Here is a 13,635-nt window from a genome sequence, read left to right as displayed (position 1 = left end):
TTATGTTATTTTGGTAATTATATTCCATCCATGGTGCATTTGCCGCCGTTTTATAGCATTTTAGTCATTTTATTGCATTTTCAGTTCTGCGTAGGTGTTGTTCACTTGTTTCTGTCTGTAAAACCTATTAGGCCATGCTAAAATATTCAAACTGTGATTGCTTATTACAATAGCCAAAAAAAAAGCATTCATTTTAGTGGTTTTATTGAATTTTAGTATGATTCTACATTGTTTTTTGTTACTTTTAGTTTGGTAAATCTGCATATTGGGCATCAAACTCTTCAGTAGACCCTGGGGTGCTTATTTAGGATGCTTTATGCTGATACATTGTGAAATGTAAAGCATATATATTTATGTAACTATAAAGGCAACAAAAGTAGCTACATACTTATGAACACGTCTTCCGGAAGACCTTAACAACTTCTACTCAGGTTTTGAATCTAAAGAGAAGGCTCCAGCTGGCAAACTTCAGCCAACATTGACAAACCTGCCCATAGATCATCGGACCACACATTGTGACCTTAATCTACATGTTTCCAAGATGAACGTTATTAAATCCCTCAAAATGGGCAATACTTGCAAAGCCGCAGGTCCAGATGGAGTCTCTCTAAAGTTCTTCAAACCTGTGCAGATGTTCTGGCCGAATCCTACACAGACAACTTCAATGCTTCCCTTAGGCAAGCCTTAGTACGCCGCTGCTGTAAGACCTCCATTATAATACCTGTACCTAAGAAGCCCAAAATTGAGGGCCTCAATGACTACAGACCCATTGCATTAACATCAGTTGCTATGAAGTGCTGTTCCTCAGGGCCGGAACTAGGGGTAGGCAGGTGCCTAGGGCGCAAAGCTGGGGGGCGCCAGGCATGCACCTTCTCCTACCCCTAGTCTGGTCCCCCTCTCTGGCCGGCGTGTGTTCGTTTGTGCATGCTGGTGCTGTCCTTTTCGCGCTGCCTCTTTTTTTCGTGCATGCGCGCACACAGGTTCTTTTGTGCATGCCACCACTGTGGGGCGCTCCTACCAGCCAGTCTGCCTAGGGCTTCTGCTTTTCTGCTTTCAGTACCATAAATCCACACAAACTCATCAACAAACTTGCAACTCTAACTCTGCCCCAGCACCTCTGCAACTGGCTTTTTTATCTTCTCACTAGCAGACCACAGTTTGTAATGGTTGGGAACTGCCTACTATCATTACCAGCACAGGCACACATCAAGGATGTTGTCTTAGTCCCAAGCTTTTCTCCCTATACACCTTTGCCTGTTCATCTTCTATAAATAACTGCAAAGTCTACAAGTATGCAGATGACATGACAGTGTTCGGCCTTATCCAGGACAGAGATGAAACCAGATACAGACAGCTAGTGTGCGATATTGTCCGATAAGGCAGAGAAATGACCTGGTTCTTAACACAGCAAAAACAAAGGAGTTGATTATAGATTTCAGGAAACAACCATATCAACATGAACCCTTACAATAGAAAATGTCTAAATAGAGTAGGTTGAAAGCATCAAATTTCTAGGTCTACACATTGCAAACTCCTTAAAATGGACCGACAACACCAAGGCCATAATACAAAAAGCTCATCAAAGTCTTAATTTTCTTAGGAGACTAAAATGGCGTGGAGTCAACAGAACTGCACAAATCACCTTTTATAGAGCCACAATTTAAAGTGGACCTGTCACCCAGACACAAAAATCTGTATAATAAAAGTCCTTTTCAAATTAAACATGAAATCCAATTTCTGTTTTTTATTAAAGCATTCACAGCTGTTGTAAGCTCATTTAAAAATCTCAGCTGTCAATCAAATATTGTCTGCCCCTCCTCTATGCCCGTGGCATAGAGGCGGGGCAGACAATTACTTTCACTTTCCATTCAGCACTTCTTAGTTGTTACTGCTCTCCTCACATTCCCCCAGCTCTCTTTACCATATAACTGTGTAGCCAGGGTATGGGGATGGACATCAGGTCCCCCATTCTGGTGCACAAACAAGATTCTGAGATGATACAAGGCTTGTCTTAATAACAGTGTGCACAAAATGGCTGCTGCCTGCTTGCTATAATTTTGAAATCCCAGACTGAAGGAAGCAAGATTCAAATAATTTATACAGTGTAATTAAAGTTCATTTTCCTTGACTAATGTGATAAAATAGGAATTTGAATAATTTTTTTGGGTGACGGGTCCCCTTTAAAGCATTATAACAGGAAATATAGCAATGTGGTATGGTAGCATCACACAGCAGGAAAGAAGCTCTCTCCAGCGGGTGGTAAAAACTGCTGAACGTATGTATCATCACTACTTCTTTGTCTGACCTAGACATGGATAGATGTAGGAACACGCCCAACTGAAACCTTAAAAATTTAACAGCTTCTTTCCAAGAGCAGTCAGACTAACTGCAAATGAGTCCGGCAGGGAGTAGCGGAACAACCACCAGGAACTATCTATTCTCATGAACTCACTGGTCTAACATATAGATATAACAATTATGTATTGCATTGAACTCGCTGCACTTTATAACCGTACTCTGTATTTCTATATCATACTGTAAAAATCTTTATGTGTCTTACTGCCCTATGCTGCAGTAATTCATATATACTTCTAGTACAAAATTGCAATAAACAACTACTTGACTTGACTATAGTGGGTAAAGCTTTGTGACGATTTTGAGAAATTTCCTAAAAACCGCTATGTTCAGCAAAGCTTTGCAGTTTCATAGTTTGCAGTAGAAAGCCATATTTACCCATTTGAAATTTGTCAGAATGTGTACTTTACAAAAATATATGGTTTTGTAGGGTCTTCATACTGTTAGGGGGCCATCAGGCACAAAATAGACAAAGCGGGTGCTTATGTTGCAGCAGCCAGAGTGTTAGCCGCAAAAATTCATATGTGCGGTTTTCATTTGAGGGTCTCTGCAAGCCACACAATTTGGTAAATCTATGCATAGTGGGCATCAAAGTATTCAGTAGACCCCTGGCTTTCATATTTAGGATGTTTTATGCTGGTACATGATGAAATTTGGAGTGTATAACGGGGGAAAAATTAAAGCTTTGTGACAAACTTCAGAAATATCATAAAAAACACTAGGTTCAGCATGGCTTTGCAGTAGAAAGTTCTATTAACCCATTTTGTGTACTTTCAGAATATATATAGTTAGGGGGGTCCCTATTTTTAGGGGGCCTTATGGAACACACACTAGGTGCTCATATTGTAGCAGCCACAGTGTCAGCAGTGAAAATTCATATAAGTGGTTTTCATTTGGGTCTCTGTACGCCACATCGTTTGGTAAATCTATGCAGATTGGGCATCAAAGTGTTCAGTAGACCTATGGTGTTTTTTTCTTGGTACCTAATCTCATGTGGGAGATAAAATGCTAGAAAGTGTAAGCTCTGAGGTGATTTTCAGGTATTTCATCAAAACTGACAAAATTGGGGGGGTGTCTATGTATCTTTTTGTGCTTTTAACCTGCAAAAAATGCAGCAAACATGTCTATTATTCTGAAGAAAATGTGTATTCTCTATTTTGGGGTCTAAATGCAGATTCTTTGGTAATCCTATGCACAATGGGCATCAAACTGTCAGTGGACCCCTGCCATTCATATTTTGCAAAATGAAAGTTTTGTGATGATTTTTCAGGATTTTCATAGAAATCGCTAAGTTCTGAAAGACTTTGATGGTTGGTAATTAGGAGGAGTAGAAAAACATAGTTAGGCATTTTAGATTTGACAGAATGTGTACTTTTTAAAAAATATATGGTTTACCGCGATAAGCCTAGAGATTCCAGGATCTTTTGGCTTTGGAATATAAAGTATGCCATATTCTTCTGTAGTGGTTTGAAATTCATATTGTACTGCTGGAAGTTTTTGAAAAGCTCCATAAAACTATACATATGTGGTATAGGCACGTTTGGGACATATCAGTTGAATTTTTGTGCATAAAATATTTTTGGTATACATTCCTATGTCATGAAAAATTTTTTTTTTTGGTATTTAGAGCTGTAAATCGTGTTCCAGAAGTGAAAATACACAAACATTTAGGCATATTTAGAAAGCTCCGGTTCTCCTGAAAAAATGATGCATAGCTTTCCTAGATAAACTAAAAATCTCCCCAGGAAATGCCCCTAAAGTGAAAGAGCACAAAATGTTCAAAAAACGACTGGCACATGAGTGCAAATGAAACAGGAAATTCCGCTGGCAGTTAAAATAATTTTGCAATTATTATCAGAACAGTCAAAAAAATTTACAAAAGACAAGTGATAACTTTTACAACAGGGAAACCATACAGCCACACATTTGTAAAAAATATTTATTATTTATATACAAAGTAACAATATTTCTTGAAGAAGAGCTTTCCACCCTGTTTAGCAGTGAGTGTGTCACGGAAGAGTTTACCATTTAGGAGTGAATGGTTACGACCACTGTTTTGCTGTAACCTGCCGATCTGTGTATTGCAATTGTAAAATACTCACAATACTACATATACTAGTTAAAATGGAATCAGAACACAAATGCTATCAGAGATACAATGAACCCTGCATTGCACAAACATCATCTGAGTTATTCTAGTTAACGAGTTGTTAACCTCCTATTTTGTTATGCCAGGTTTTCCATCAGGAGTTTGTAGCTGGAAAAAAACAATACTAATACAAAAATAGTTATCCTTTCCGGAATTTGTAAGAATACATTGCACAATTAAAATAATACATGCATGTTTTTCCCAAATCCTATTCCTGTGTTTCCCTTGGGGACAAAACAAAACGGTTGAACTGCCATATCTGAAACCAGTGTGAGTAAGCTTTCTGTTTATTTAAAAAAAAACACTGACACAGTACTGATACACACTATAGGAAGGCTGGAAACTGAGAACACCTGCCACATAGAACAGGTTTGCAGATTCCTGAAATAAAGTTTTATTCCATCTTGGTCTAGAATGCAATAGGTACAAAAATGAAATTAAAAACTCTCCATAATTAAAATTACTCCTCTTTGGCGCAGATATAGATAGATTTATTTCTATTAATATGCATGGCTAGAGGATAGGCAGTTTAACCAAAAGTGAAAAATATTTAAAAAAAAAAAAAAAAAAAAAGTTGAGGCACAAAAAGTTGAGGCACAAAACAACAAAAAAAAACAACGAAAGAAAAAAGACGAAAAAGAAAAGAACAAGTATTTCCACATATCTTTTTAACCCCATAGATAATTGTCCAGTTCAGATTCCCCAGCCAGTGGGGAATACACAGAGGATTTAGTGTATGAACTACCCACACAATTCTGGTTCCTCTGTAATACTTGTCTTGCCCAAGAGCTACATTTACCTTGGCTGGGGGAAAAAAAAGATTTTATAAATCCCTAAATACATTGCAGAACTTATTTCTCCGCAAATCTCTGTTCTCGGTTTCATTTCTCTTTAACCATTTTACTGAACTACTAAATGTATAACCTTCTAAATGCATTGCCTGGTTGCTGATCTGAACAACTGATGACAGCACGCTTGCTCCAGAAGAACTTGTAAAAACAGAAAACGTTCACTTTATCCATATTTTTCGGGAGACTGGCGCAAATAGGTTGCTGCAGTGGTTTCAAAAAGTCTTAGCAGGACATTGATTGTGTTTGAAGATGCTGGGAAAGTGCTATACACTGATCCCTGAATGAAAACCGATCAGTTTCTAAGTAAAGTTCATGCACAAGGTTTAAAACAAGGAAACCAAAAAGTAAGGAACAGCAAGAACTTCACGGTGCATCTAACTGCTCTGTGTGGAAATTACATCTGTTGACTGTGGATCACAAAATTGTCCATATCGGCCATAGATGTCCTTTGCTCTTACAGCAAAATAGTACTTGCTCCCAGACACAAACTGTGTCAGAGTACAAGCCATAGGAAGAGGCAGAGCCTTTACTTCCCCTATCTTCTTCCACTGTGAAGGTGAGGTTGCATTTGGGTCCTCATGATATGCATAGAGGTGATAACTGTCCACAATGGCACAAGAGCGATCCACTTCCAATACACTCCAAGAAAGTACAATTCCATTCTGGCTTTGCACTCTGGCTAGTTTGAGATGAGGTTTTTGAGGAGGGGAAGTACCTGCTGCTTCTGGAGGAAGTCTCTGTGGTGGCGGTGCCTCGGGAAGTGGAGCTGGGTGGATAGGTCTTACAGTTTCCTGTTTAAAATAAACATTACAGTATAGGAAATACTATTGGCTTAAAACAAAATACTTTGCCCTGACAATTTACTCAACATTTGATTTGGACTTTGGTTTTAATTCTTACAAAACCATTTCTTGGACCACTTTATATAGAATGGGCAATGCTATTTCCATGAAACTCATTCTCAGCATGCCAACGGTTAGAGAGCTACAGTTCATGGGGTATTGTGGTGGTGGTTGTGGAACAGGCTTATTTGTTTTGCCTGTTGTAATCGTAGCTTGGATTCTAATAGATGTAATCCCATCATAAGAACATATGAAGCAAAGAAAAAGCCCAAACACAGTTTATTATTCCCCTTACTATAATTTTGTTTTCACGCCTCTCTTTTACTTTAAAGAAAAACAATGGCTACATGATGAATATGTTCACCTACCTGAGGAGGCCGATGGTGGACTGTTAGTTGTGGTCCTGCAGATCCCATAGTCATTCCATTATTTACCACATATGCCGCTGTCTGCTGCATTCTTACAGGCACCCCTAAATAACAGGATATAATTTTTTATTACAAAAGTTTATATAAAGAAGAGTAAACTATAGACATGCTAAATACATAGTATAGTAAAGACAGCATTCTTTGTTCAGAAGGACTGATAAAAGTGCAAGAATTAAGGAAAACAGTCTTTATATTTGAGATGTAAAAATTGACCTTTCATAAAAAGACTACTAGATATAAATTCACAGACATCTAAACATTAGTAAGAAGTATGTACAAAAACAGACAATTTGTAAAAAAGTAAGTTAAACTTATGACACATCAAATTAGGTGGTATTTTATTAAAGGAGATCGTACTGATCTAGCTTAAGAAATAGACAAAACTTTATCTGAACTAGGAAACACTTCTGAAAACTGATGCAGTCAGGACTATTACTGGGTACTGAAATGCAAACCAACTATTTATATTCCAGTTTGTTTACCAGGAGTCATGTCCATGAACTATATAGGTGAATTGTATAATGCTGCAAGATGTGGCAAGCTCATAGAGACTAATCCAAAGCGACTTGTAGCTGTAATTGCCGCAAAAGATGTCTCTACAAAGTACGGAATTTAGGGGGGGGGTGAACAGTTATGCACGCTGAAGATTACTTTGTCCAATTTGTTGTTTGCTTCACAATAAAAAAAAAAAACCTTCAAAGTTGTAGGCAAGTTCTGTAAATGAAGTGGTGCAAACTCTCAAACAATCAATTTTAATTCCAGGTTGTGAGGCAACAAAACATGAGTGAGTGAGTGTGTGAGTGTGTGTGTGTGTGTATACACACACATACTGATGTAGAACAATAGTAGTGCATTAGTAGAACACTTGCTAGAAATGCTGACATTTACCTCCAGCTTGAGGGGTGATTTGCCTTAGATTTTGGTTTTGCATAACAGTATTGCGTATGGGTGTCTGGACTGGGGCTGCTGTGAGGTTAGAGGGAGCATAAACCATCTGCGGATTGTTTGGGGTTCGAGGTGCTGAAGTCCTTGCGGTCTGAGTCCCTGGTCGCTGTGTTATGTTCACTGTTGTCTGAGCTGTAATTCAATTAATAGAATTTAAAAAATGTAAATTATTATGGTGCAACAATGAGGGGTGGAATAAGATCAGTTATCTTGCTGTGTGAGCTGTGAGATGGGGAATGGGATTATCTACAAAACATATTTGCTTAGTGTTTGTATACTACATGTAATTGAGTACCTGTTGAAGCAGAGGACTATATGTATTAGAAATGCATTGGTATAATAGCTTACAATATATGAAAAATGCAGAACACAAATTAATGTATACAGAAAGGTACTCCCTAAGGCAACACCACTTGTGATGTTTCTGTTTTACACAGCATGATAAATTTAAGCTAAAATATTTTATAACATTTACATGTTTATGGTGGACTTAGAAAATAGATTTAAAAAGAGTTATATAACTTTAATACTGAAAAGATGGCACAAGTCCAGTACAGAAATATGTGGACAAAGAAAAACTAAAAACTGTATGCTTATTTGCAAGAATAAAACATGAACAAAACAAAAAAACTAATGTCACCTGAAATTGGAGATTCTTGGGTAAACGGCCATTACCATAAATTGCCTGAACTTGCTTAATTTTGTCTATATCTGTTATTGTTCCAAAAGAAAAATGCTATAAAAAGTAAGAAATGTTGTATTTAAATACAAAGATGCAAAAAGGAACAAACCTGTAGGTAATACATGTATGGTGGCTTGAGAAGATAGACTTGCAGATGTAGATGGTGACTGCAAAGTGTTTGGTTGTGGAGGTTGCGATGGTCGACTTATCATTTGTGACTGGACATTTACTGCTAAACCTGAAGTACTTGTCCTCCTGGAATCTAAGTGTTTAAGCAAATATTAACATTAATAACTGCTCAATTAAAATTAACCACTTTACTGTTCTTTTTCAGTTCCAACAGTTTTATAACTATATTGTCCTCGATAATTGCTTGAAATTGTATTTAAGTACATTTTATAAATAACTATCACAATTATAAAAAAACATGTAGAAATTAATATGCGAAATAGAAAATTCTACAGTTGCAATTTTTCTCTTTAAAATGTTTAAGTTTGTAATGAAGCGGGCAAATGGAATTGCTGGATTCTTGTAATAAAAAAGGGGCAAAGGGAGGTTGGGTAGACTTTTTTAAAATTTGGACCTCTGAAAAAAGAAAACAAAGACCCCTAAAACAAAGACATACAGTGCCACATTAATATTGTTTTCCTTTTACAAAGTTACATGCTGGATATACTGGAGACAATATGCTTAAACTTTCACAATTCATGCTAAATGTTTGCAAACCTATTAATATTACTTTAAGGGGCAGATTTATCAAGGGTCGAATTTCGAGTTCATGGGAGTTTGTAAAAACGCCCATAAATTCCCATGAACTTGAAATTAGAAGAAAAAAAAAAGAAATTAAAAAATAAATAGTATTTTTCAAATTCGGGTGAATGGGATCAACCCGCAAAATTGAATCTAATTTGAATCGAGTTTATTCACAAAAACTACTCCAATTTGAACATCTCCCATAGGCTAAAGCAGCAATTCGGCAGGTTTAAGGTGGCGAATAATTGAATTCGAACTATTAAGGGGCAAATGTTCCTGAGATGGAACTGTGGTGGAATAACCATCAATGCGTAGTAAATGATGGGGCACATGAATTGCAACAATGCAAGTCTCTGCACAATTTGCAAGCAAATTTCACCCCAGGCATGTGGTATAGGGTCCATTTAGACTCCAAAATACTATGAACAACTACCAATTGTAATGGTGTTAAGCACCATTTGTTATTAAATAAATTATCGGCTAACAATGGGCATCAGTTCCTGGAATTCAGTGAGCAAACAACCAAATTCAAGTTTATAAGTGGCAAAAGGGCATTTTCTGGCAACTCAATTGTCAGCTCACTGCAAATCTCCAGTTTGACCTCTGATCATACAGCAGAATATTGTTTCTTACAGTACATTCACTACTGGTTGCACTGCACACAAAGCAGTATTATCATCATCACCATGATAAGATTACAATTAACTGTTTGCTTGAGTTCAGTCTATTACAAAACTGTTTTCTGGTAACTATCATTTTGGTTACAATTATCTGCAATTATCGCCAACTTGAATAAAGAAAGAAAAAAAAAAAATCACCTTGAGAGGTAATCTCAATATCTTCTTCATCTAGTGTGAGGTCAATAACTCCACCAGGCTTTCCACTCTAAGGAGACAAATTAAGTTGAACTAAACTGAACTCTGAGCAATATAACAACAAAACAGGTTTTTTTTTTAATGGACTATTCTTACAAGAAACATTGTTCAGAAAATAGCAACTATGGAAATTTTTTATTTTAGTTTAAGGAAGGTTTGACAAGTGTATAACAAATATGTATAACCAAGTATATGGAATATTAGAAGATAGACATTTTGTAACATTATTATAAATAGCTAGAGTAGACAACGTTATTGTAGCTTTATTTTATTACTGTAATATTGCAATATCAGATACATATTTCTTCTTGTCACTCTATGAGGAATAGGTATAAACCAAACATTCCTTTGCTATGCATGGCAACAAACTTCTGTATAAAAGCACTTCTATAAAAAGCTGGCCATAGACATTCAGATTTCAGAATCCACACATTCCGATGCACAGCAATGCACTTTGATTACTGGCTAAAAATAAATCTTAAGAAAGGAACCGAAGGGAACACATAAATACTTTAATCTAAACCTACCACAGCTGAGCTTTCAGCTACCCTCTTGCTTTGGACACTTTCTGCAGATGAAGTTCTGTTGACTTGCACTTCTAAAAGATTAAAAAAAGAAATATATCATAATTTGTCATTTTAGGGTTAAACATACTCCCACCTGCACTTATGCACAGTTTTCCTGAAAGTTAGTAGGCACTGCTAGAAGTTGTTTGAGGGAGAATCATTTTACGCCAGCAGAAAACCCATGTCTGAGATTAGCTTTAGGTCAGTCTGTGTATGGTCCATCCTTAGCCTCCCCCAAAAAAAATTCACCCTCCTCCTATGGAGTATTTTTTATCAAAAAGAGTGAAGTAAGAGATCGCCACAGTGTATTTATCAAAGGATGAAATTTAACTTTCACCTATTGATAAATACTCTTTTAAAAATCCCATAGAAATGAATAGAGAGTGGCGGAATTTCACTCTAGAGGACTGTGGCAATCTCTAACTTCACTCTTTGATAAATATACCCCTTTGAGCGTTTGTTCTACTTTAACCCCTTTGGCATAACTAACTACCAGAGACACATTTTAACTAGCCCAGATACGGTCACAATCATGCTATATGACTTAACACACCTCTAGTGGAGCTTGTTGCTTCAGCCGCGCTTGAACTGTTAAATCCAGAGAGTGGAGATTTCATTTGGGAAGTAATGCGATTGTTAACTTGATTGTATATTCCTGAAGATGCAGTGGATGGCAAGGAGGGTCTGGATGACTGTGCAGCTGAATGTGTTGTTGGGATAGACTGTACAGTCAGAGTTGATGATAAAGAGTTTGCTAGCGTATTCCGCTGTATGCTTGGACTTGGCATTGATAGACTGTTAACAGTTTTATTTGGGGCCAAGGACACCGGAGTCGCTTTAGTAAGATTACTAATGGAGGACTGATTTTGTACTGGGATGAATTCTACATTCCCAGACTGTTTGTTAGTAACCAAGGTTCCTGTAGTGCCTTGCATGAGCTGAGACTGAGATTGCATTGAGACTGGGACATGAAGAATAACTGGCAAAGACTGAAGGGATACAGACATTGGCTGGGAGTTACTGCCAGACACCTGGTTGTTCCCTACAACAGTGGTAGTCGTAGTTGCGGGAATAACAGAAGTCATTAGTGGAGCAGAGGTAACCGGTGGTGAAGGCTTATTCTGGTTATTTATAGTGTTTTGAGGAGTTCCAATGCTGGAAGCATTAACTGTATTAAAAGAGAGAAAACAAAAACAAAATACCACAAAGTTTAGAGCTAAGTCCAAACTACTAAAGTATTTAAAAGCGACTATTATGTAAAGAATTTGCATATCATGAATATGAACATGAATAGCTATAACATACAATATACTTCAATGCTTAAAATTAATTCTATTTTATTACGTATTTTTTTTACTATAATTTTGCTAGTTCCCCTTTGAATATGAACAACATAAATAATTTCTGTAAAGACGGTCTTACTTCACTATAATGCGTGGTCAGCTACTGCCGCTGAGATTGTGGTGCATTTTAGGGCGTACAATGATAATTTCTCAAAATTGAAAGATAAAATACTAAAAAAAAAAAACTCTTAGCACTGTGGCTGTAATAAGGGACCAGTGGGAGGCATACTGTAAATGTGCTGCAGGTCAGAAAATTGAAAACAAGGCCAAACTTACGTCTTTGTTGAATTAATTTCCAGTCAGGCGGTGCCCTTGCCTGTAGACTGGTATTTGCAGTGGAGTGGCTTACTGACACCTGAGTAGTAGTGTTAGGCGTACGATGCTGTAAACTGGATGTGGTTGGAGTTGATGGCTGACCTTGAATTAGAAATGAATTTTGATATTAAAATCTAGTATCAAGTGAGATTTGTATTTACATGCATATGGATTCATATGGATATCTTCAATAGATAAAATCCTTGTAAAGTCAACACCAAAATAAAAATTTGCCTAATAAAAGAAAATATAATTCTAAGCCAATGTTCCCTCTAAGCTGTCAGCTCATGTGCACACACAAATTTTGAGGCCAGCACACAACAAATTGTGGTGCGCACAAAGAATCGTGTGTAAAAACACAACCTTTTGCACTCACTTGACCTGGATATACCGTTTTTAAAAACCTGCAAGTTTAAAATGTGCACAAAATATTTTTTCCAGCACATAGGTGAGAAGGAATTAGAGGGAACATTGTTCTAAGCAACTTTTCAATACACATATATTAAAAATCTTAGTGCTTTTACAGTTGCTGTTGAAACACCATTTGCTTAACGCACGGATGTTACTTTTTAAAACCAAAAGTCTTGGTTCCCCAGCAAAGAAAAGTCTGTTAATTATTGGGCTCGTCTTACATTGTTTCAACAGTGTGAGCTGCCAGGGCAGAGAATAAAAAGAAACAGACAAGAACTCCTTGTCTTGCTTTTCAATAGCAATACATACACACTTAAAAACTTAAAAACCATAAAAAATGTAATGAATTTAGACATTTCCTTTAAACTGTAAAGATGTTCAAGAATTTATGAATTATGGTTTACAGAAGCAGAACATGTGTAAAGAAAGTGTAAAGTGAAAATAAAATGCCTTACCAGTGGTTGAGGGCTGAAAAGTAGTAACTGTCTCTCCAACATTTCGTTTTGACTCCAGCATTTGCCTCACTGTGCTTCCACTTCTAAATAATAAATGTACTTAATCAAGACAGACCGCAAAAACACTTTTCTATAGGTGTCAGCCTATCCAAGCAGATTTTTATGAAAAATATGGCAAAAATATGTCAAGACAAACTGATTAAGAAGTTGAAGGTAAATCGAAAAACTCTGCAATCTCTTTATTACAATGTGAAAGGAGATTTTTAGTATAACTTACCGTTAAATCCCTCTCTCGACACTCGGGGGACACAGGAACCACAGGGTTAAGCACCTCCCTCCAGGAGGCAGGACACTGATCAAAAAAGCTGGTCTCCTCCTTCCCCCTCCTATATGCTCCACATGCTTAACTCCCACAATTCAGTTTAATAGCAAGCAGAATAACAAGGAACTATATAAAATAACGAAAAGGGTGAAGCCACAGGAAATTTTCCCATGTATGGCCAACAAAGAAGAACTGTTTCAGGGTGGGTGTTCCTGTGTCCCCCGAGTGCCTAGAGAGAAAGAGATTTAACGGTAAATTATAATAAAATCTCCTTTTCTCTTACGACCTCGGGGGACACAGGAACCACGGGGACTTACCAAAGAAGTCCCATTATCCTGTAGGT

At 37.1% G+C, this 13,635-nt stretch overlaps 1 protein-coding gene across 6 annotated transcripts in view; it reads right to left on the bottom strand.

Moving 5' to 3' along the window:
* Positions 1-4,278: 4,278 nt before the first annotated feature.
* atf7ip.S (activating transcription factor 7 interacting protein S homeolog) overlaps positions 4,279-13,635 on the bottom strand; it is a 71,246-nt gene continuing 61,889 nt past the window's right edge. For all 6 annotated transcript variants that reach the window (XM_041561581.1, XM_041561580.1, XM_041561577.1 and 3 more), the window contains 9 exons: positions 12,971-13,053; positions 12,066-12,206; positions 11,000-11,614; positions 10,408-10,478; positions 9,824-9,890; positions 8,362-8,514; positions 7,514-7,702; positions 6,566-6,669; positions 4,279-6,146 (listed from right to left, as the gene is read on the bottom strand). In XM_041561581.1, coding sequence (XP_041417515.1) covers positions 5,730-6,146; positions 6,566-6,669; positions 7,514-7,702; positions 8,362-8,514; positions 9,824-9,890; positions 10,408-10,478; positions 11,000-11,614; positions 12,066-12,206; positions 12,971-13,053 — 1,840 coding nt within the window. In that variant the 3' untranslated portion in view covers positions 4,279-5,729. The remainder of the gene's footprint in view (positions 6,147-6,565; positions 6,670-7,513; positions 7,703-8,361; positions 8,515-9,823; positions 9,891-10,407; positions 10,479-10,999; positions 11,615-12,065; positions 12,207-12,970; positions 13,054-13,635) is intronic.

Source organism: Xenopus laevis, chromosome 4S (genome assembly GCF_017654675.1).
Source record: "Xenopus laevis strain J_2021 chromosome 4S, Xenopus_laevis_v10.1, whole genome shotgun sequence".
NCBI classification, from domain to species: Eukaryota; Metazoa; Chordata; class Amphibia; order Anura; family Pipidae; genus Xenopus; species Xenopus laevis.
Note: the sequence above shows the minus strand (reverse complement) of the source record. Positions and strands in the feature narration are given on the sequence as shown.